Source organism: Euprymna scolopes, chromosome 1 (assembly GCF_053919585.1).
Source record: "Euprymna scolopes isolate OS-2025 chromosome 1, ASM5391958v1, whole genome shotgun sequence".
In the NCBI taxonomy this organism is placed as follows: Eukaryota; Metazoa; Mollusca; class Cephalopoda; order Sepiida; family Sepiolidae; genus Euprymna; species Euprymna scolopes.
Genome location: NC_136482.1, coordinates 175385791 through 175410128, shown reverse-complemented (window position 1 = coordinate 175410128; position 24338 = coordinate 175385791). Strand labels below are relative to the sequence as shown.

General features: G+C 32.6%; 1 protein-coding gene across 2 annotated transcripts in view; it reads left to right on the top strand.

Annotated features, from left to right (window-relative positions):
- LOC145277637 (uncharacterized) overlaps positions 1 to 24338 on the top strand; it is a 225032-nt gene that overhangs the window by 18651 nt on the left and 182043 nt on the right. For both annotated transcript variants that reach the window (XM_080129219.1, XM_080129229.1), the window contains exons 3-5: positions 6266 to 6394; positions 7926 to 8111; positions 19912 to 20020. In XM_080129219.1, coding sequence (XP_079985345.1) covers positions 6266 to 6394; positions 7926 to 8111; positions 19912 to 20020 — 424 coding nt within the window. The remainder of the gene's footprint in view (positions 1 to 6265; positions 6395 to 7925; positions 8112 to 19911; positions 20021 to 24338) is intronic.

Below are 24338 nucleotides of genomic sequence, written 5' to 3'. Positions count from 1 at the left end.
CAAACATATACCTGCTATTTTAGACACTCCAACCGAGAGATCTTTTTAAGATTCTAACCGTCCCTTTAAGTGCAATTGTTTGAATCTCCTTTGCACTTGGTTTACCTGATATATTTGTAAGATAGTTTGTAAAATTCTTTTTCATAAGTCCGGTTGCTCCTATAATTACTGGAATGATAGAGATCTTCTTAAGGTTCCAGTTTCTTTTCATGTCATACATAAGACCCTGGTATTTGGTAATCTTTTCCCTCTCAGCTCTGTTTAACCCAGCATCATTCGGGACACTCTGTCTAGGAGGTCATGTTTCGGGGCAAGTTTGTTGGTTTGTCACTATGCTTGTGTACAGTCTAGTGTCCACATTGCTTGACTAATCGTCACCAAACTTGGTCAAAATATCTGTCATATTTTAACTTAGAATTGATTTACTTTTGGGATGTGTGTGTGTGTGTGTGTGTGTGTGTGTGTGTGTGTGTGTGTGTGTGTGTGTGTGTGTGTGTGTGTAGCAGCATAGACTCTAGCTTGTCAAGATGCTGACTTTAATTGAGAAAATTCTAAGAATACTTAATTTTGTATAGAAATCTACACAAAGTGAAATAACATGATGCAACAATAAAACGATTGGCTAGTGAAAAGCAAATATCGATCTGACAGATTAAAATTCCCCACAAGATAACTTTAAATGTTATATACTAATTTCACCATTCACAATTCATTTGGTAAGCCCATAAGTAATGATAATTATGGTCTGTTTTCAAATATGGGGTGAAGGGAAAAATTATTCTTACCTAGCATTTAGAAGACATGGATGACTGTTTACTCGTATACATGGGGATAAATTTACTGCAGCTTCTTGAAACGTGTAACTGCATAAAAAAAAATCACCAGAAACTTAAACATATGCCCTCAGAATTTTTCAACAGAAAAGCCCCAAATCATTTTGTGAAAGTCTAACGAATTAGGATTGGAAATTCCGTCTCACCAACTAGCATTTCTTTAACCATCTTGATTATTGCTTGTGATAATTCTTGAATTGGAAGCCATGTTTAGTTTCAGAACAGTTTCCGATAGTCGGTTGTTCTATACAAGTCCTGGAGATGACTGGTTCTTAGTAGACAGTTCTTGAGTTGGAAGCCATGTTTAGTTTCAGAACAGTTTCCGATGGTTAGTTGTTCTATACAAGTCCTGGAGGTGACTGGTTCTCAGTAGACAGTTCTTTTGTTCAGGTTTCTGCCACAGAGCAAAAGATTCTTCCCGTGTTGACACGAAGAAACATATGCAAGGTTGCTAAAGAAAAAGGTTTAATTTTTATGGAGCAATTCTGGTTTCTGAATGGTTGCTAGCAAAACGTGAATTAATTTGATTCGTCAGTTCCTAGCAGCATCGTTTATAAATAGAATCTTCCAACTATGAGCCATACCCCATTATGTATCAAAAATACTGCAACAGAAAAGTAGGTTTGGTCACAATTGCTTTTGATTACTTGTCGAGTCCCAGGAGTCAGAATTTTATGCAACTGTGTATTCAGTATATACCACTTATCAAATATAATGCTATATCATTACAGGTTTTTGCCTGATTCTTTCTAGTATCACGCTAAATATTTACTTGGTTAGTTTCAATAATTGTGGTCACTTGTTATCTCAATAGTAAGATAGTGTGTAAGCAATTGTAAAAAAATTATTTAAAAAAGGGTTTATAGTTACATATCTGTAAACAATATATAAAGTTATAAAAATATATATGGCAATTAAACTGCACAGAATTTTCTGTGTTTCATCTCTGCAAGGACTCGTCAACTAGCTCTATGTATTGAGCATTGTTAGAATAAATACGGAAAATTGATACATAAAATATTATATTTCTTATAACATTCATGTGGATATATGAAATAATAATAATAATAATAATAATAATAATAATAATAATATATAACATTTTTGCAAAAATCACAACAAATTATAGAATATGGTGTATTTCCTTATATGTTCCAATAATTTTGTAACAATGTGGACAAATTTAAATATTATATTATTTAAACATATTCCAAAAATAGCTACTCCTCAGACACCAAAAATACATTTTTCATATATATATATATATATGAATATATTCATAATCCCTATTTTAAGAGTATAAGCAGTTTGGACTCACCACGTTAACCCTCATTTTTATATTTTATATATATATATGTGTGTGTGTGTGTAATTAAAAACAATTTAAAACTGTAAATTATGCTTTACAAAAATTTATTCTTCCACAGGATACTTAAAAAAATATTAATATTTCTTTTTTTGAGTATTTTGTTGCATAATAAATTCTTGTAAAGTATAATTTACAGTTTTAAATTGTGTTCTTTATTGGGATTACTGTATACATATTAATACTTATATTCATTTTAAGTTTATGGAAACTTCATTTGTATTTCTTGATATATATATATATATATTTTCAGATTAAATATGTTTTTAACTCATTTCTAAGTGTTTTTTAACATATTTTATTAACTGTTTGCTCATATTATATATATATATATATATATATATATATATATATATATATATATATATATAATGAGGACTCACAGAATTCATATTGATTATGTCATAAACTATCTCTATATATAATATTTTGATTGCAGAAATTCCCCTTCGGACCAAAATACCGTAGATTTGCAACAACATATGCCACATAAAAATTTATTATGTCTAGATTATTAGCCACTATCTTATGTAACTTTAGAACATTTTAGACACATTTAGTTGTTATAATAAATCCTATATTTCATCCTAAGAGAAACATCATCACAATTGCGACCATGTTTAGAGGAAGTAGTTCCTATTTTTCCATCTAATTATCAAGTCCTTCTACCGTCCCCAGTCATCACCAGGAGGAATTCTGCACTTTCAACAGATATGGGGTTTCACCCTTCGTAACTGGATCATAAACATAGACATAATTTTCTGATTCAAAAATAATAAAATATCCTCAGACTAATTCCACTTAATCTGATTGGCTAAGCTCTGATCATTTCTATATTCTGGTAAATGGTATTCACATGCTAGACACAATGCTAATGTACCATTTAAATATGGCGTCACAATGTTACCTACTTTTGCCTTCTGAGTAAATTGCTGCATTCATTTTCTTACATTTTATGGCATAAGTTTGCATTTCCTCTCTTTCTCTCCCCATCTCTCTCTGTATATATTCTTCCCAACTCTCTCTCTCTCACGCATTTGCTTTTTGCATCTCTTTCTTATGTCAAAGAAAAAAAAAACATTTTACAGCGATGCCGATGAAAAAACAACAAACATTTATTTTCTCTCTCTCTTTTGCTTGCTCGCTTTGTACGTTTGTTCCAATAATTAATTATATTTTTTCAAACATAGTTACGTTTTTTTTATATGTACTTTATTTAAATATATTTTATTTAAACTTGGGCAATCTATTATGATCGTCGCTGAATTAAACATAAATGTTTTGGCAATATCATCCACTGGATTCTTGACATTGTGCACACGTTAACTTTTTATTTTTTTTATGGGTGTGGATGTGGGGGGTAAATTTGTACATTAGGTCCATCTCCGTAATTTTCTTTAGAATGACGACTTTTAAGGTTTTCGACTATGCTGATAAAGAAAATCTCACTGAAATTTTGCAGAGAAAAGTACTTACATATATAAATACCTGTATTATGCACTGTAATTCTCTGGTTGCCAGGTTTCTATGCATGCACGATAAAAAAATTACTTCTCTCCTACTGACACTGACACCCCACATTTTTTTTTTTTAGCATTTGCAGGTGGGTATGCTGACACCGATTATCATGATTAAATTTGGAGAAATTATTTTTCCACCCTCTCCCTGAAAAAAAGGGGGTTGTCGACTCTGAAAGTCGTTCTTTACATGAGGATGTTGGGGGGTGTCTGTTCCAAACGCTGTTCTTAACATGGGGAGTTTGGGATGTCTATTCCAAACATCGTTCTTAACATAACAATACTCAAAGTAGTGAAGTGAAAAAAGTCGTAATTGTTTTGTTTTACACATTAAAAAAAGACGACATAAAACTGGAATTTAATTTAATACTATTGGTGGAAGAGTTAAAAAGAAGAGGAAGACTTGAACAACAAACGGAAAAAACTAGGACTGCTACCACTGATTTCGATCACTCTAAACAGTTCAGATGCAGTAAAGAATTCCTAAACCTCTAAAACTTCTGTTTATACTTTCAATTATTATTTTAATGGACCATTTTTCGTAATTTTATTAATTCAAACTGATTTATGCATTCCCTTAATTACTTTTTTTTAAAATTCAAACAGTACCTGCATGTTATCACCTCAAACTAGCACTAATCGCCCGTGAAAGCCATATTACTTCATTTCTGCCACAGCCGCCAGCATCCGCAATTGTTCAGGAATGGCAATGGTCACCAACAACAACCGTAGTTTACTTTTTTGCGAGGGGTGGGGGCAGGCTTCCACTGGGCAACGCCAGTTAATGGATCCTGCTAGTAGCCAAGGCCGTTGGAAAAATGGTGGGATCCTTCTATCGATCCAGTAGATATCTCACTGCTGATGCAATTCTCTATCTATATAAGAGCCAGGTATGTCCAAGGATGGAGTACTGTTGCCACATCTGGGCAGGAGCTGCTAGAAAGGACTTATTCTGCCTTGATAGAGTTCATAATAGACTTTGTAGCCTCATAGGGGATGTCCTTTTCTCTTCCCCGCAACCTCTTTCCCACAGAAGAGATCTGTACCTAAACCTAAATGTAGATTTCATGAGCAAAGCTTCTTTATTAGAACTACACGCCTATGGAATTGTCTTCCGTTTTCCTGCTTTCCAGCTGATTACAATACGGTTGTCTTCAAGTCTAACGTAAACAAGCAGATGTGCTAACGGTTATATCCCACAGGATTAGTGAATCTCTTGACAAAGGCTTCCTTTCTAGGGCAATTGCTCTTGACATATCAAAGGCCTTCGACAAGGTATGGCATAAGGGTCTACTTCTCAAGATTTGCAGCTACGGTATAACTGGAAATGTTTTCTCAATCATTAAATCATTTCTCTCTGATAGGCTCATAAGAGTAGTGGTCGATGAACAAAAATCAGAGGCCTGCAGTATTAATGCTGGAGTCCCTCAAGGGTCAATTCTGGGCCCAACTCTCTTTCTGATCTACATCAACGACCTCCCTAAACACATACTTAAATCATTCATTGACATCTATGCTGATGACACGACCATCTACGGCAACACATCAAAGGCTGTAAATGACAAAGTTCTTTCTGATTCTCTCTCCTCTGATCTTGAGCGCGTGGTTCAGTGGGGGAAGACGTAGCTGGTTACCTTTAATGCATCTAAAAACCAAACTCCTATCCTTACATCATCAACGCTCTGATCCCCATCTGGCATCAATTGGGATAGATGGCTCTCGTCTGGGAGAGGCCCCGTGTTTTGACAAGCTTCTGGGTTTGACCTTTACTCCTGATCAAGACTTTTATTTTAAAAAAAAATCTTGCTCGCGAATATTCGTAAAAATGTAATATTTAAAAATATTATTTTGAAAATATATTAATTGTCGCTGAAGTTAATGTTTTAAAGAATAAATATTGAATTGTCTTAAAATGTTTTGTAAATATATACTTTTTCTTTTAAATCTTCAAAGGTTTTGTAAATATATTTTTTAAAAAATGCTGGTGAATATTCGAGCATGTTTGCTATTTGATGTGTTTAAAAACAACCGACGCCATGTGCTTGTGCCAATGTCAAGGTCGAATCACCGGTGTTAGTTGAATTGTGCGCCTGGCACCGCCGGGCGGCGTTGTCTGCTACGGGGTATCTATTCTTTACTTCATCCGATTTAATCAACTGATGAAAATTACATGGTGTAATTAGAAATATCTCCATCAGTTAAGAAAGAGACGAACTGAAAAAGAGAGGAGGAGGAGGAGACTAAAGCATACAAAATACGTAAGATTGAAAAGAGGTGAGTTAGATAGGTTCAAAGACAACAAGATAGTAGGGAAGTATTTCTGAAGGATATCTTAGTAAAGCTACTTCATTCTTGATTAGAAAATTTATTCTGGAATTCAAATTTTTGGGAACTAAAACTTCTAGGAATGATTTAAGTTTGACCTTTGAAATAATTGAATAAAAATCTTTGGCCATTTTTATTGTATAAAATAACATGAAAAAAAAAATGACATGATTTTGCTTTTTACAATAAATTTAATTCTGTGAAAATTATATTGAATTTTTCAGCCAATTATCTCCAGCATTTGAAAAGCCTTCCTTCCCATGATGCAACTGATTCTGTTTATCAAAGAACCAAATGGTCCCATAATAGCATGCATCCACCACCAGTCCATAATTTTCTTAAAAAACTCAAAGGTAAATATTAGAATATATTATTTATAATTTGTAAATTAAATAGGCTCATTGTACTTCTCTCTCTCTCTCTCTCTCTCTCTCTCTCTCTCTCTCTCTCTCTCTCTCTCATATATATATAGCTTAATTTTTTCTTGTCATGTCATTGATATTAAAAACCTACTTTTTCTATTTAAAAATTATTAAAACAAACTTTTTAATATACTCAGTCATGGATATGTGAGCGATTTTATGAGGGTTAACTAATTTGCATATTTCTTTGAAAAACGAGCATTCATTAATTAATTAATCATTTTTTATTATTTCTTATTAGATGAATGGTTTCATTTAACTATTATGCTTAATTCTTTTTATGCATCGTTTCTACATTGTGCATAATTGTGTAAGATTTAGGATGAAAACGTTCTAGCACACAGACAGATTCATATATATATATATATATATATATATATATATATATATATATATATAAAGTGACTTTGTCTGTGTGTGTGTGTGTGTGTGTGTGTGTGTGAAACATCTCTATCAAACTCCTCTTTAAATATTTGATCTACAGAAACTTAATATATAAGGTATTTGGACCTCGAGAACACTTCTGTTTGTTTTTTAGCCTAAAAAGTAGCTGCTTTTATTTTACTTTTTTGCTTATTTATTTTTTGAATTTTTAAAATTATAATGACCTTTCTTTCAACAATTTTTAGTCATTCCTGAACTCTAGACGAGATGAGTAACATCACCCAAATGTAGATTAATCAATGAAGGTTTTTTTTGGTGTATATATAATTTCACTTGCTCTCCATATTTATTGGGAATTTTTGAAAAAATAGTGTTTTTGTTTTTTTTAGTTCAATATATTTGAACTTATATAATTATATAATGTATACAGGGTGTCCAAAAAGTCACTGAAGCGTTTTGAACTTAAATAGATTCTTTATTTTTGACGATATCTTTCTGTAATTTTAACACAATGCCAAAAGGCCACCACGTTCTCCAGACTTAATTAATCCGAACTTTTTTTTGTGGGGATATCTTAAAGAAAGAGTATATGTTATTAAATTATTAAATCATTTCTTTCTGATAGGTTCATAAGAGTAGTAGTTGATGGGCAGAAATCAGAAGCTCACAGTATTAATGCTGGAGTCCCTCAGGGGTCCATCCTGGGCCCAACTCTCTTCCTGATCTACATTAATGATCTTCCAAATCACATCCTTACATCATTCGTAGATATTTATGCTGATGACACTACTATCTATATAGACATTATTATTCATAAATAAGAATTGTTTGAATTTTGCAGTTTTTTTAAATTTCCCAATATCTTTGTCAGATTGTGTTAAAATTACGGAAAGATATTATCAAAAATAAAGAATCTATTTAAGTTCAAAACCCTTCAGTGACTTTTTGGACACCCTATACATTGTTAAAAATTTTTCATTGATTTTTATAACTTATGTTTCATTGAATAAAAGCTTTCGTTTTGGAGAAATTTATTAAAAAGTGAAAAAAACATTGTAATACGCTTTTCAATTTTCAGGGTGTGCTGAAAATCCTGACTGGAAATCTGATGGCATCAGCGATACTGATTCTGTGCGAACTGAAGATTTTGAAAGTCGTTTTACCGAACTTTTAGTGCCAGTGTCATCCATTGGAAGTGAAAGCCAAGATACAATTGATGCTGCGGATGGAGCTGATATGGATGACTGTAATGATATTCCAATAGGTGAGTACACTCTCTTCTGTATTGTGTCATTAATTATAGCATAAACTCTAAGATTTGACATATGCAATCATTGATTTAATGTTATGGGGACTTACCCATTCACTCGTGATAGACTTTGCTAACCATCATATAAACCGCAAGGCTAATACAGTAAAACCCTGGGATACGGCATTTAAAATTAATAACAAAATACAGTACAATATATAATCAAATAACATTATTATGAATACTGTAACCAGGTGCCAGAAAAACATTGTATTCCACATCGTAACCTGAAAAAAAAGTATCCTTAGGTCACCGTATCCCGGGGTTTTACTGTATCTGCATTGAGAAATATTGTAACCTAATGTCTAATTGTTGGAAATACTCATAACCTTACTTTGTATTCACTTTCTTGTACAATATATTCTTTCTACCTAAACCTGTTGTTCATGTTTTTCTTTATGGCCTTTTCCTAAGGGAACAACATTTAACAAAGTAGAAATTTTTAATTTTGCATTATTGTTTATATGTAAATGTAAACAATAAATACATTAATTTTAAGTGTATATTAATTAAAAAAAGGATACTTAATATTTTTAGTTAGCATTTTTTTTTTTATAATTCCTCTAGGCAACGCCAGGAAATGGAGCCTGTTAGTTATTTATACATGTCTAACAAGATCTGTTGCCTCAAAGAAAACTGGATTTAAAATGTCAATAATCCACTTTTCAACTCTTCTCTTGTCTGTTCCAAACATTTCTGCCACTAAAAACCAAGAGTTGGATTTAGCTTTTAGAGACGCTAAAAGGAAGAAAATAATGAAATACCAATGCTTATGTACGACATGAAAAAAAAAACTTAAAAAAAAAAAAACTAAAAAAAAAAAAAAAAAAACTGGCACCTTAGGAAGTAATTATAGGAGCAACAGAGTTCATGAAAAAAAGATTTCAATAACTATTTGGTGAATATATCTGGTGAACCAAGTGGGAAAGAGATCCATATAATTGAGCTTAAAATCCTAAAAAGATCTCTCGGTTGAAGTTTCTGAAGAAGTGATTGAATGTCTGGCATCTGGTAAGATGCTCCTATTATCAGCAAAAACAAAAAGTTAAGAAATTAAAAAAAAATGTCTGAAAAATTGTGGGATTGTAATGAGCAACGCTTGTTCAAAACGAATTTCACTTGCTGAACCGCCATGAATATAATCCAATGTCCAGTAATCAATTTAGCTGCCTGTTTTACATCAAAATTGTCTTTTCTTAGATGGATTGCTATAGAGCTGGTGGAGGAGCCCCATCGCCCCCAATCCTAAAATAAACTAGACTAGTTTCTCCCAACATTTTTTACATGGCAGCACACTATTAAGCTCTTAAAATTTTTGCAGCTCACCTATCACACAAAAAAAAATAAATATATTCTACCCATAAAACCTTTTTGTAATAAAAGAAACTATATATCTATAATAGTAAGAATGTGTATGTGTGTGAGGACACGTCTCAACCTATATACTCAATGAATTTTTGATTTACAGACTTGAAATTCGGTATATAGGGTATTCAGACATGTGGGAAACTTTTTAATCGGCTTTCATCTGGAGCAAGAGGGCCGCTAAGTGGTCAAGATTGAAAAATTGGTTCTTGAGGGAGGGTCATCGGATTTTTAGCTCTTTCTAAACTGTTTCACGACTGCGCATGCATGAATTGCTTACACAAAAGTTCCTTATGTTAAGAATAAGTAGGTTTGAAAACACTTTTTAAAGATCGTGTCAAGCTGGTCTAATGGTTATTGTACTTGACTCACCGTCTTTAGGTTTTGGTTTTGATCTTAGCTCAAATATTTTTTTTTATTTACAAGAAGTGAACTGTTAAAAAAAACAATACTCACATGCACATGTCTCGGTTCCGTTTTTTTTTTTTTTTTTTCTTAATTTTTTTAAAAAGGAATTTAACATTATGCTTAATACATCTACTAGTAAAAATAAAGATCGTATAGGACGACTTTTTATTCATATAAATAAGTTATATCATATAGTATTCAGTACCTGGTATAAAATAATAATGGTGAATGGCAGTGAGACAGTTGTGGTTAATGTCTCCTTAATACTGCTACCATATGAGGGCTAATATGAGATAGACATAATCTTAACTCTTCTGCAATGTTTTTTTTTTTAAAGTCTTTTATGTTTTTTTTTGTTTTTTTAATATTTTTAATGTTATTTAGGTAAGTGTTGTGGAGACTCACGATGCACATAATATGAACTCTTTCAAATTGTATAAATAGACCAACAGGTACTGACTCTCAAAGTGGCCTGTGTACTTTTGTAGTATGCCATCTTAGCGTTACGTGCTACGACTCTTGCTCTCTGTTAATTCTGTTTTGTTTCAATGCAAATTATTTTTTCTAACCCATATCTGTGTCAGTGTTTTCCTTAGTGACCCTTACAGGCCACAACAGTAAGAAAACCCTAGTTCAGATAGGTACAAAGTTGAGAATTGCAGTAATGGCTTTTTTTTTTATTTTTTTTTATTTAGAGTTGGATATTCTTCCATAACAGAAATTCAAACAGCATCTAATGGCAGTTGTGCATACTTTAGTCTGAGTCTACAATCGCTGGAAAGACTTGCTAGATTATTCTGCTTCATATATCTCAAAATTATAAAGATTGATAATTGATAGATTTAATAAAGAAAACTGATGGAAAACATATCCAAAACGTCTATCTTCGCCCTATTCTTCCATAATCCAATTTTTTACTTATAAAAACCTTCTCAATACATAAATATTGGATAAGAAATACAAAGAATTTGTTACTATTGTAAGCAAGATAAATAGATGCTATCACAGCACAACGCTTACCAATTTTTATGAACATTGGTAACTAGCAGGGAGACACAACGTTGTCCTGGATTGAATGAAGATCAACGAATGTTTCACCCTCTCATATTTTATTGTCACCAAAATCGGTAAAATCGCCCATTTTTCAATCCTCCCTGTAGTGACTTAGTCCACAATACAATGTAGTCTACATTGCACTGTAGAGAATCTACTGTTGACATCATAAAATTATTTTTATATAATTACTTGAAGTAAAGTTTAAAATTTAAACATCAAGTATCATGGTTCAATTGTGCTCAAAACAGAAACATTCATTTCGAATGCGTCTCTGTTATATCAAAGAACCCATTGTTGATTTTATATGCTGAGCCTGTCTGCTTGTGCGGTAATAAAACCAATATACTTGTGATATTCAGCTGTGTAAGGCATTAACTTCAGTCAAAATCGCCTGTTCCTTTCATCGGGGTTTTTTTCAATTATTGATACTTATCGAAGATATTCCGATACATAACCTATCTAAAAACACTGCCAGGCACATAAAGTAAATTTGTGTGAAATTTGAATAAAAAATCGGTCCTATCGTTTAGGAGTCCATAGAGAACGAACCCACACACACACACACACACACACACACACACACACAGTTCCTTTTATAAAATAGATAATGTTTATAAACATTGATAAGTTCAAAATATCTAACAATTTAAATAAACGATTCATTATGGATTTTATTTCTTCTTTTTTTTTATATTTAAACATGAGTATTGTGTAAATAATAATGTGTGAGTATTTATTTAATATAAACAAACTCCGGTCTATATTAAAGCTGTATTTCACCTATAATAACTTGTAATTTTCACGTATAACAAACGAGATTTGTCAGCTCAAAGCAAACTGGATTTAAAGTTTGTTTTACTATACACATAAATTCAAAAAAGTGGTCAAAAATCAAATATATAACAAATAAAAGTTACCAAAGGCAAGATAAGTTACTCTTCTTCCTAGCTGAATAAGTTTTTAGTGGTTTTATTCACTTTAAAACATGTAATCGGGTTGAAAATCATACAGTGTTTATCGATATATTCGAAAAAGAAAAATGGCAGTGTGCTCGCTGTTGAATACGGTAAGTTTGGGAAAATGAGTTCAAACTAAATAATTATACAAAATACTGTTACTGTTCTAAACATTTCTGCAACAAGTAGGATAGGAGCTGGATTTAGTTGTTAAGTTGTTAGAGACTGATACATTATTATTATTATTATTGTTATTGGCTCACAAGGAGCTTTCACACAGGTCATAAAGGATCTCTCCTTGAAAAGAGCCTGTGGTGTTCCCTGGAAGCTGAGTGACAACGAGTCTCCCCAGATTTCCAGTACTCTCCACCTCTTTCGATAATACAGTATGACTCCTATAATTTGAACATCCGCTTCGTTCAAATTAGAGGATGCTGTTCAAGTTTTGTGATAAAAAAATGTGCCGCAGTTAACTTTAATTTTCTAAGAATTAAGAAATAGTAAATGAAATTCAATGCTATATGATACTTCGAGTATATATTAAGTTGAGTTTACGATATATTGCAAGTAAGAATTGGTAAATATTATTACCAGAAACAAAAACATTGAAAATAAATTAAATCTACTCTTACTTGTTAGGTATTTATTACCTAAGTTATCATCTACAGAAATCATACATTTATGTAAAATACAGTTTTTTTAGTTATTCATTGAATGAGTCTCATTGCAGTTTCTATTTTCATTGATTGAGCTCTTGGGCGCTGCCATTGTATTCCGTAAGCGATCACGAAAATCTACAATTTCTTGGTTCTGTAGCTTCTTTATGATTATATCTCTTCGGAGTAACATTGCTTGCAAAACATAGTTGTCACTAAAGTAAGGACTTTTTTCTAGAAATTTTATAACCGTCTCCATAGACTTTTCTGCATCATCCCATGATATTGCTTCATCAGAGTATTCTTGGTTATTTACAAGGGTCAAGAGAATGGGAGCTGTCGCTATTTTCATCACCATTAATGCCTTCAGGATATTGATCAGTAGTTTCCTCATCCTGTTGCACCCACATTTCAACATCATTTGCATTAAGTGATTTAAGAACAGCGTGGTTGGTCGGTAACTGTTTGGTTTCAAGAATTTTATGCACTTGTGAGAGAAGATATGGCATCTTTGATAGTAAAATGGCTCTGAAAATCGCTTATACTCACGGTACTATTTATCATATTCATCATGAAATCATTTCTGTAGAAACATTTTAAGTTCCAAATAATCCCTTGATCCATAGGTTGGATGAGAGAAGTCACATTAGGTGGTAAGTAGCACACAAAAATATTCCCGCAAGATGACACTAGTTCTGACTCAGGAGGATGTGCTCTACAATTGTCCAACAGAAGCAAGCACTTTGAATTAGGTTTACCTAATTCAAGAAAACGCCTCTGGAAAACTGGCACAAATTCTTGCAAAAACCATTTTTTAAACAACTGTTGATTTATCCATTCATTTCATGAAGAATAATAGGATACTGGCAAAGGCGAAACTCCTTCCAAGGCTCAGAGACAGTTTGATTTGCCGATGACAAGAAGCTTAAGTTTACGAGTTCCAGAAGCATTAGCGCATACCATCACTGTTGGTCTTTCTTTATTTAATTTGAATCCTTTTATTTCCTGCTTCTCGGATCCGGCTAATGTTTTGTAGGTAAGCACTTCCAATTTACGCCACTTTCATCAGCATTGTAAACATTAATCGGCAATTATCGTCTTGAATTTGTCACAATAATTTGATGCTGCGTATGTATCAGCAGACCGTTGTTCACCTGACATTGTTAATTGTCTTATACCATGTCTACTCTTAAAGCTTCTAAGCCAGCCTTCACTGAATTTCATATCTTCTGTGATATTCAACTCTTCCTTCAGAAATTTTGCTTTAGCAATTAACATGGGCCCAGATATTGCTATACCTTCATTCCATTTTGCTACAAACCACTCATGCAATATTCGATCGAATTCAACTTGCTTTGGTCTGCAAAGAGTCCTTCTTTTGACATGTCTTTTATTTGAAGAGAAATATTTCAATATTTCCTCCTTTTTCTTTTTGATGTAAAACAGTGTACTTCCTCCAATCTTATAATCTATCAATATAACACTATTTTCAATTCCAGCATCTAATCTTTCTATAATTTGACATTTTTTGAGTAAAGTCAGTGTCACTTGTTTTCTTTTAGAGTTGCAAACCATTTTGATGGGTTGTTTTACACTATTTTAAATATAGAAATCTGAAAAAAAAAATTTACAGTTAGTGTAAATTAATTATCAATAGCTAATCTACATTAATTACATAGTACCAATATTAACATTTCTGCACAATACCTGACTAAACCATGTAAACAGTTTTACTGCAACTCCGCATCAAATATGCTAATACAATTTCAATGACGAGACAGTTCAAGTTTAGAGAAATTCCAGGTTTAGAAGAAGTCTAAATGAGAGGAAGTCCAAATGAGAGGATAAGGAGTTTTACTGTATTTGCAAATAAATTTTCATTAATCTTGATGATAACAATCTAAATTTACATTTGCTGAAGTGGACAAAAATAGGAACTCTGGTTTTGATGAAGTTAATTACTGTTTCCCATATTTTATTTGTGAGTATGCTTGGCCTATTTAAGAGGTCACTGTGACATAGAATGTGTGCGGTTCGTTGAGCCTTCTAACATTATAATATTAGTCTCTCTCTCTCTCTCTCATCCTCTCTATCTCTCTCATTCTCCTCCACCCCCAGAGATCGGTGACCTTCTTTTTCTCTCCATTCATGCCAAACTGATGTGAATCTACAAGCACAAAACGAGGACATTAGTCTGACTGTGATTAATGGCCATAACATCTGCTGCTGCCATAAACTAGCCTAGTTAAGGGTCAAACTGTTACACTAATAACATATTGTTAACTTTTTGACATAACCGAGTAAAAAAAAAAAATGCAAATTCCAATGTAAATTAAACTGTTTGACATTTCTGACTTGTGAAACGCATGCAAAAATACATGGTGTTAAAAATGATTTTTACAAATTATTTTTGAAGTTGAGATTCATTGATGTTTGATGTTTTGGGATCTCTTTGATCGGTTGTGTTTCTGTGGAGACGATGCAAAACGCAGAAGGCATTTCAGAACAGAAATTAGGATTATTATTTAGAGCATGATTGTTCACATGAACCAAGGATTGTCTTCTTTTTTTTTTTTTTTTTTACCCCACTATTACATACACATTTGCTTTCTTTCGAGTACACGTATACTCAAACTGTCTCTCTGACATGTACATGCACTCTCTATCATCATTACATACATGCTCAATTGCACATACTACCCTCCCCCCCATTCTCTTGTGTATACACATTACGGATATAAAAATGCAGAATCAATATCTAACTCGCTCGCATCATATGGATACCAAACTTATATAATACTAAAAATCTGCGTTTGAAATCAGCAGCAGCATAACCAGCATGTCAACCATAACTGCTGACTACTGATATAGAAGAAGAAGAAAGAAAGAAAGAAGGCGGATGAGAAACCGGAGAGAAATAAGGAGTCAGAAGAGGAGAGAAATAAGGAGTCAGAAGAGGAGAGAAATTAGGAGAAGGAGGAGGAGCCCAAGAAAATAAATAAGGGGGGGAGGAGGATAGAAATAAGAAGGAAGAGGAGGAGAAATAAGAAGGAAGAGGCAGCAGGGAAGAGAAATAAGGAGGCAGAAGAAAGAAATGAGGAGGAGGAGGAGGAGGAGAGGAGAGAAATAGGAGAACAGAAAGAGGAGGAGGAGAGAACTAACGAGGAGGAATAATAATAATAATAATAATAATAATACATGTTTCATAAGCTGCTAATAAATAAATGAACTATTAATTCACTTTAAGAATTGTTTAAGGTCATTAAATGTATACACTAATGTACAAGGTGACAACATTGACTCAACGGGTCACGTGGTGTCTAGTATTATTTACTAATATTTTTAAATAAAGAATTGTAGGAAATCATGTTTGCAAACATCGGCTTTCAGCCATAAAACTATTTTATAGTTTTTATACAAAGTTATAAATGGCTTCGTGAAGAATTTACATGTTTTTGTATATTGTCTTTTCTGAGAACATAACATACATTACTTGAAAAACAAAACAAAAAAATTATAACGAGAATTAATGAAACGCAAAAAATATTTATACGTAAAAATAAGTAAAGAAAATATATAAAACAAAGTTATATATATATATATATATATATATATATATATATATATATATATATATATATATATATATATATATATATGAATTAATTAGCAGGGAGGCCCAACGTTGTTCGGGATTGAATTAGGATTAATGAATGTTTCACCCTCCCATATTTTGTTATCATCGAAATCGGTGAAAACCCCCATTTTTCAATCAAATCGATTAATTGCCTACTCTAGTTGGAGACCCACCGTGGTGCACTGGGAAGATGCTTCACATACCTCCCCGCACTGACTTCGTCTACAATACATTGTTATTTATACTGCACTGTAGAGAACGCACTGTTGATTTTATAAAATTATTTTTATACACTGGCTTGAATTAAAGTTTAAAATGCAAAAGTCAAGTATCATAGTTCAATTGTGCTCTAAACAGAAACATTCATTTTGAACGCAATCCTATCATATCAAATAATCTACTATTGATTTTATATGCTGAGCCTTTCTGCTTGTGCAGTAATAAAACTTCTCAAATATAATTTTTTAATTTTTATTCATTGCGGACTATTATTCTCATCTTTTTCTTAGTTGTTTCACAATGTTTTCGGCCAACTATTCCTCTGGTGGTAACCGCGATGGCATAAGAACTCTGAATCTCCTGACTGCATCCACTGCAATTACTGCTTTCCATAGTTGTTGTCGTCTCACGACGTTTTTGGCCAAGTAAGCCTCTGGTGACGACAACAACTACAGGAGGCAGTAATTGCAGTGGATGCAGTCAGGAGATTCAGAGTTCCTATGCCATCGCGGTTACCACCTGACAAAGGTTAGAGGAATAGCTGACCGAAACGAAGGAAGATGAGAATAATAGTCCGCAATGAATAAAAATTAATAAATAATACTTATCTCAATAATAAATTCCAATTAAATTATATATATACCATTCGGTACGGATCTGACCATGGAAGATCAGATAATAAATAAACATGAATTTATAAGACCAAAAAATTCAACCTTGATCGCCCTTCAGGGCCCATGGCGTGATTGATAGAGATGTTGAATCTTTACGGTTCTCGATAATGAATTCCAATTAAAAATAATATATTCTCAAATATACTTGTGATGTTAAGCTGTACAAAGCACAAACTTTAGTCAAAAACGCCCGTTCCTTCTTTCATTGTATTTTTTCGATTATCGATAAGACATTCTGCTTCAAAACCTATCAAAGAACACTTCCAGGCACATAAAGTACATTTGTGTGAAATTTAAAAAAATCAGCCCTACCATTTAAAAGTACATAGGAAACTCTCTCTCTCTCTCACTCACACACACAGACATATAATAGTAGAGATAAGGGAATAACATCTGGTTTAAAAAAAGGGACAGAACATTTTCATTTTTTTCTGTCTATACTAGCCTGAGTGCCAGGCATTGCCCGGGTGTTTGGAGGTGTGTGTTGCACAAAGAAAAACAAAAATTGGTAGTAGGCAGGCAGGCTCAGACCCATATCACGAAGGAGGAAAAGAACATGAAAAAAAAAAATAACGTCTTTGCTGTTTTGTCCATCGCCAAACCGGAAGTGGCGAAGGTTTAAATTAAGGCTAGTCAATCGAAAAGACAGCATTACTTTCGAAAATATCGGCGACCCCTCCTTGTAGAAAAGTGCCCAGTTGAGGGTGAAGGAATTAATTTTTTTTAGCCAATTTTTCGATATTTGTCGACTGAAGGGTCAAGCTTCAAAACGATACTGATCTTGTGAAAATCCGTCGCCTCTGTCAAAAGTTTTAGGCATACATACACACATACATATATTTAAACAGACAGGTGAGATTTATATAATAGACTAGCCTGAGTGCCCGGCGTTGCCCGAGTATTTACAGGTGTGTGTTGAGCCAAAAAAAAAAGTGGTACTAGGATGCAGGAGTACTGTGAAGGAGGAAAAGAAAGTGAAAAAAAAATGTGATGCGTTAACTGTTGCACCCATCACCAAACTGGAATTATTGTAGCGTTTTTTTTTTTTTTTAATGTATATAAATGATTAATTTTTACGTATTACACTTAAAGTATGTATGTATCTGGAAATTGATTTGACAGCCGGTCTGTGACACTGACATCCGGAAAAAAAAAAAAAAAAAAAATGAAGCGACGAAAGAAAAGCCTTGCCGAACAGTTGTATACGTCTTTTTTTTATTTTCTCCCCTGAAGAAGAGATACTACTCTCGAAAATTAGGGACATCAACACCTACCATCACGTATGACACATTATATTGGTAAATAAACATAATATAATTGAAAATTCCTTCCAATCTCGTCATTATTCTTGTATCTACTAACTCGTGTCCACAGTGTTTCAGTGCAGACAATACTAAGAATACAACTACAAATTACATTAAGACTTCTTCCTGGTCATGGCTGACAGAATGAGAGCATGCTACAACAGTGAATCAAATAAAGGGTTCTATTTGAAATTCCGTGCAGATTCCTGAGTTTGACAGAAAGATTCCCGAATTCAACAAGATGCTCCTGAACAAGATTGGAAGTTACATCAAAAACGTTGTGAGAATAACACTCAAGATGAGAACAGTAGTCCAAATAATCCAAATTATCAATCCTCATCTCAAAAATGCAGGAACATATACAGCAATATTCGGTCAAACTCTCATAATATTGTTTGCTTGATTGCACACTGAATGATTAACTAAGATGAGGAGAAGGATGAGACAAGAAGTAAGTGAAGGATGAAATAAGTGGAGAGGAGTTATAGTAAAAAAATATATGGATCACAAAATGAGTGAAAAACTAAAATTGCTTTATATTTAATCCTTCAAGAGAATCCAAAAGTAATAGGAAAAAGTGGAGAGAGAGAGAGAGAGAGAGAGAGAGAGAGAGAGAGAGAGAGAGAGTGCTGTCTCTTCTGCTTTTAAAAAAGGGAAAGACCGTCTTCATTTGTCCTTTTTATTTTTACTTCTCCTTACTTTGGGTGACACAAACGGAGAGGGGGGGGGGAGAAAACAGTCTGGTTTATATATTTAACTAGCCTAGGTGCCCGGCGTTGCTCAGATCTTTGGAGATGTGTGTTGAGCAAAAAAAAAGTTGTAGTAGGCACGCAGGCTCGAACCCGTACCGCGAAGGAGGAAAAGAACGTGAAAAAAAAAAGTGACATGTTTGCTGTTGCGTCCATCGTTACACCGGAAGTGACGAAGGTTTAAATTTAGGCTAAGCAATCGAAAAGAGGGGATAAATTTCGAAAATATTCGCGATAAAAGCGACCCCTCCTCGTAGAAAAGTGCCCAGTTGAGGGTGAAGTAATTAATGTTTCAGCCAATTTTTCGATATTTGTCGTCTGAAGGGCTGAGCTTCAAAACGATACCGATCTTGTGAAAATCCGTCGTCTCTGTTGAAAGTTTTAGGCATACATACATACATACATTTAAACAGACAGGTGAGATTTATATTATGGATAATCGTAATTTCGTACCTGCTTCCCTGAGTCAATTCGTTAGTTTGTTGTACTTAGAGACAAAGTTTTTAAGTTCGAACCTCACCTGGGCTCATAATTATTTTCACTCACATTTTGTCTCAATAAATCAACTTGAAATAGTGAACAGATTGATTAGTTTTATTTTATTTTATTTTTTTATCGATCTTAATCAAGGTAATTTGTGAAAATTAGAATCCCGGGAAACGTTGGGTGACTCTGCTAGTTAAAAACTATATACATTTCGGTCAAATGAAACTGTTTGTTTTTGTTATCAGGAGAGGAACTACTTGAAGGTGTTGTCTCCATTAATCATCCACCTGTTGCCAATGCAGACAGTTCTGATGTGCACAAGTGGAAGAATCCAACTGTTGCCGCAAAGCACAGGTAAAAAAAAAAAAATAATATATATTTTTCAAATCAATTTTTTTTTTTTTTTTTTTTTTGCTGGTTCAATCTTTCTGCTTATGAAGATCTGATGTTTTGCAGATAGAAAAGCAATGATTTATAAACAGGATTTCTTCATCAAAGTTTTTTTTTTCCAGCACTTCTGCATGTCAGTGACATATTAGCAACAGAGACGAGTTATTGACCCTTGTTTTTCGAAAGAGAACTGACGTCTAGCGGCCATTATGTGAACCTCAAATATAAACAAGTGTTTACGATAACGCAAAAATATGAAAAGCGAAACATTTATTGTATAAAAACTGTATAAAAATATAATTTTAATGTATTAATGTAATTTTTTTTAACAAGTGATTCATAACTGAAAATAAAATAATAAATATGAAAAAAAAAACACGAAACATTTATAGATTGTTTTTAGAATTATTTTTTTTTGTTTTTTTACGTTAAGGTCGTATAAAAATATAGCAAAATATAGTACTTGTACAGTTTAGTCAAGACATTAAAAAATGAAAATATCAAAAAAAAGTTTAAATTGTATGTATCCGTTATAGAACGAAGTTCTCCAAAAAAAAAAATTCACTTAATTTCATCAAGTAGTTTTTTTTTACAGCGGAAAAACACGTTTTTATGAGAGCACGTTGAAGGCGGCCATCTTGGATTAAAAAAAAAAAACAACTTTTGTTTGAATTTTAGAAATGCCAAAGGGAGATAACTCCAATTAAAGCGCTGACACCCCTTCCAATCTTTAATACTAGCTTTTCTTCCTAAAAATCGAACATTTTGCTCGGTATCATAACAAATTGTTTTTTTGTTGTAAAAAAACAAAAAACAAAAAAAAACTACTTGATGAAATTAAGTGAATTTTTTTTTTTCGGAGAACTTCGTTCCATAACGGATACATACAATTTAAACTTTTTCCGATATTTTCATTTTTTAATGTCTTGACTAAACTGTACAAGTACCCAAAATATAATTAAAAAAACATGATACATTTATAGAGGTTTAGCCTCATTTGTTTTTTTTGCTTTGTTTTGTTTTTTGGGTTTTTTTTGTACAGAAAGAATGTATAAAAAATGTATCAAAATATAATTTAAAAAACATGAAACATTTATAGAGGTTTAAGAACAACTTTTTTCTTGTACCGAAAGATTATATAAAAATGTAGTTTTTTTTTTTTTTGTAATTAGTTTGCAGGCACTTTTAGAAAAGGAAGATTTATCGACCCCTGTTCTTTGGCTGTGGCTGATAAGTGACATATGTCGGCAGTTCTTGAAACTAAAATACACACATTCGCCTCATGTCACTGACATGCAGAAGTGCGCTTTTTTTTTTCTTATCAATATGCACACTTTTGTTTTCTCCTTTCTCAGCTTAAAAAAAAAAAAAGAAACATCAAAAACTTTTTTAAAAAAATGAAATCTTTTATGTGTTTCACGATTGTCTAATGTGCACAGATTTCGTAGTGTTGTTGTTGTGATGAGCACAGAATTTTAAAATAGCTATAGTATACAGATTTAATATTTATTGCATCCACAGATTTGAAAAAATACTTTGTCTTGTATGCAGATTACAATATCGTGTCTTGGGGTTTGTATCACTATACACATAGATTCGAAAAAGTTATCAAAAAACAAATATATAACAAATAAATGTTCTCAAAGGCAAGATAAGTTACTTTTCTATCTAACTGGATAATTTTTTAGTGTTTTTATTTAATATAACATTTTTATTCAGCTCGAAAAACATGCCGTGATGCATTTGAAAATTGCAAATGGCGGGGCAGGGCACTCTCTGGTGAACGCGGTAAGTTTGGGAAAATGAGTTAAACTAAAAAACTGAAAAAATACTGTTAAAAGCTCGCTAAATATATGTTACCGTAACATAGGCTGACATATATTCAGTGGGTTTTTAACAGTATTTTGTGTATTTTTTTAGTTTTAACTCATTTTTCCAAACTTACCGTGTCCACCAGAGAGTGCCCCGCCATTTGCAATTATCAAATACATCGGTAAACACGGTATGTTTTTCGAGCTGAATAAACATGTTACATTAAAAAAACACTAAAATATTATCCAGTTAGGTAGAAAAGTAAATTATCTTGCCTTTGATAGCATTGATTTGTTATATATTTGGTTTTTTTGACAACTTTTTCGAATCTATGTGTACACAGATTTCAGTACTTTATCTTGTTGGTTGTTTTTGTTTTACGGCATATCAACCCTTTTCAGGTTATTCAATGCCAAATCCAAAGATTTTGAAGAAAATATTTTTAATAGAATATATTTGTTGTTTTCAAGTCGGTTTCTATTTAACCCATAGTTGGGACTCTACCAGGTACTACCACTCCGGGTCAGCGTGGACCTGGGAGCAATAGCAATTAAAGGGTTACTCCACATTCCCCAAAGCCCGCAAGCTGGGGCCTCACCACTGGATATAGTTTAAGGTCATATCCAGGACCACTTTGTCTTGTACACAGATTTCAATACTTTGTCTTGTGTACAGATTTCAACATCGTGTTTTGTAGTGAAAATAAAGTGCTTAGCATTTTTAAATAAAATAACAAAAATAGAAATAATAATTTTGGCCACTAATATTTTTAAATAGATTCTATATTAATGCATTGCTTCAGTTGGACAAAATTTCGAATATATTTTAAAAAAATTTAAACTGGCTCGAAATATTTATTAATAACAACTGAAAATATTTTTGATTGTTGATATTTTTTTTTACATTTGAACATTTATATTTTTATTATGTAATCCCTTATAATTGAAGGGTCCTTTTGGGTGTCATTTAATTATTTTTTACACACACACATATATTAGTCAGTCAGTTAGATAGATAGATAGATAGTTAGATAGATAGATAGATAGTTAGATAGATAGATAGATAGGTTCTTAGGAATCCACGCAGGCTAATCATCAATATTTGACTGGAATTTAGAAAGTTTACAAAAATTCAGTGAACTTCTTGTTTATGTTTCAGCCGATGTACCAAACATTGCTGTTATTGATTTTTCTTTCCCTTTTTCAAACTCAATCATGTTCTGCAAAGTAAAAAAAAACAAAAAAAAACAACAATTTTCCACAACAAAACAACCAAACCAAACACCAGGAATACATATTTGAAAATATAAAGAACTCAAAGCATAAAACCTTTTCCCAAAATAACTGGTTCAGTGTTAAATAACCCGTAAACGGTTGATACGCCGTAAAACAAAATAACTAAACAACTATGTTCCAGCTAAAAAAAAAAAAAACTTAGTTCGGAACTATTTCGATATTCATTCAATGAGACCTTTTGAAGTGTAAGGGATCTTTTTTGGAGTCTAAAAATAATCAAATCTCAAAACGTTTGTTTTAGCATTAATTCTGAAAACAAACCAAATCAAGACTCCAGACGTTTTTAATATAAAGCACTCCACATATTTTCAAATAGAGCTTGATAAAAATAATAAATTTGACATATCTGAACACTTGAGTGAAGTTTTCTATCTATTCATCAGAAATATTATATTATTCAACATCATTTTGATTGCAAAAGTCAAGTGAATGAAAAAAAAAAAGCAAAAAAAAAAACAAACAATAAAAATAAAAAAACCCCGATTTCTGAAATATCTAATGTTATTTTTTAAAATTATGAAAACGTCCCCCATGAAAAGAACCAAGAACATTTGTCTTTGCATATTAGTTCCTAAAATAATTTGAGTAAGAAATGATCTTTATGTTTTTGAGTTTTTAAGAGTTGAAGATTCTTAAAATTCATACTAGAATTGTCCACAAGGACCCATTGCATAGTGGTTAGAGTACTTGGTAAAATTCAGTTGTAAAAGTTACATTTTTGGAGGTGGAAAGTTCGATCCTCAGTGCGGATGACACTCAAAATACAACTACAAATTATTTAGGACTTCTACCCAATCATGGCTGACGGAACGAGATCATGCTACCTCCATGGATTAAATAAGGCGTTTCGTTTGAAATTCCATGCAGATTCCCGACTTTGACAGAAAGATTCCTGAGTTCGACAAGATAAACCCGAAGTAGGTTGGAGATTACATTGACCGAAACGTTGTGAAAATAACACTGAAGATGAAAACAGTAATCCGAAGAATTCAAATAATACGAATCGATTTTTATTCAGAATGTTTTTGTTGAGCTGTTTGAAGTAACAATCAGAATTGGAGTCAGTAGGAATTTGGAATTACACTCGTGAAAAAATGCGAAAAGTCGGGTATTTTAATCTATAAAGAATCAAGAGACAGTCTTGATATTGGAAGGCTTGGAGTCACACATTGTGA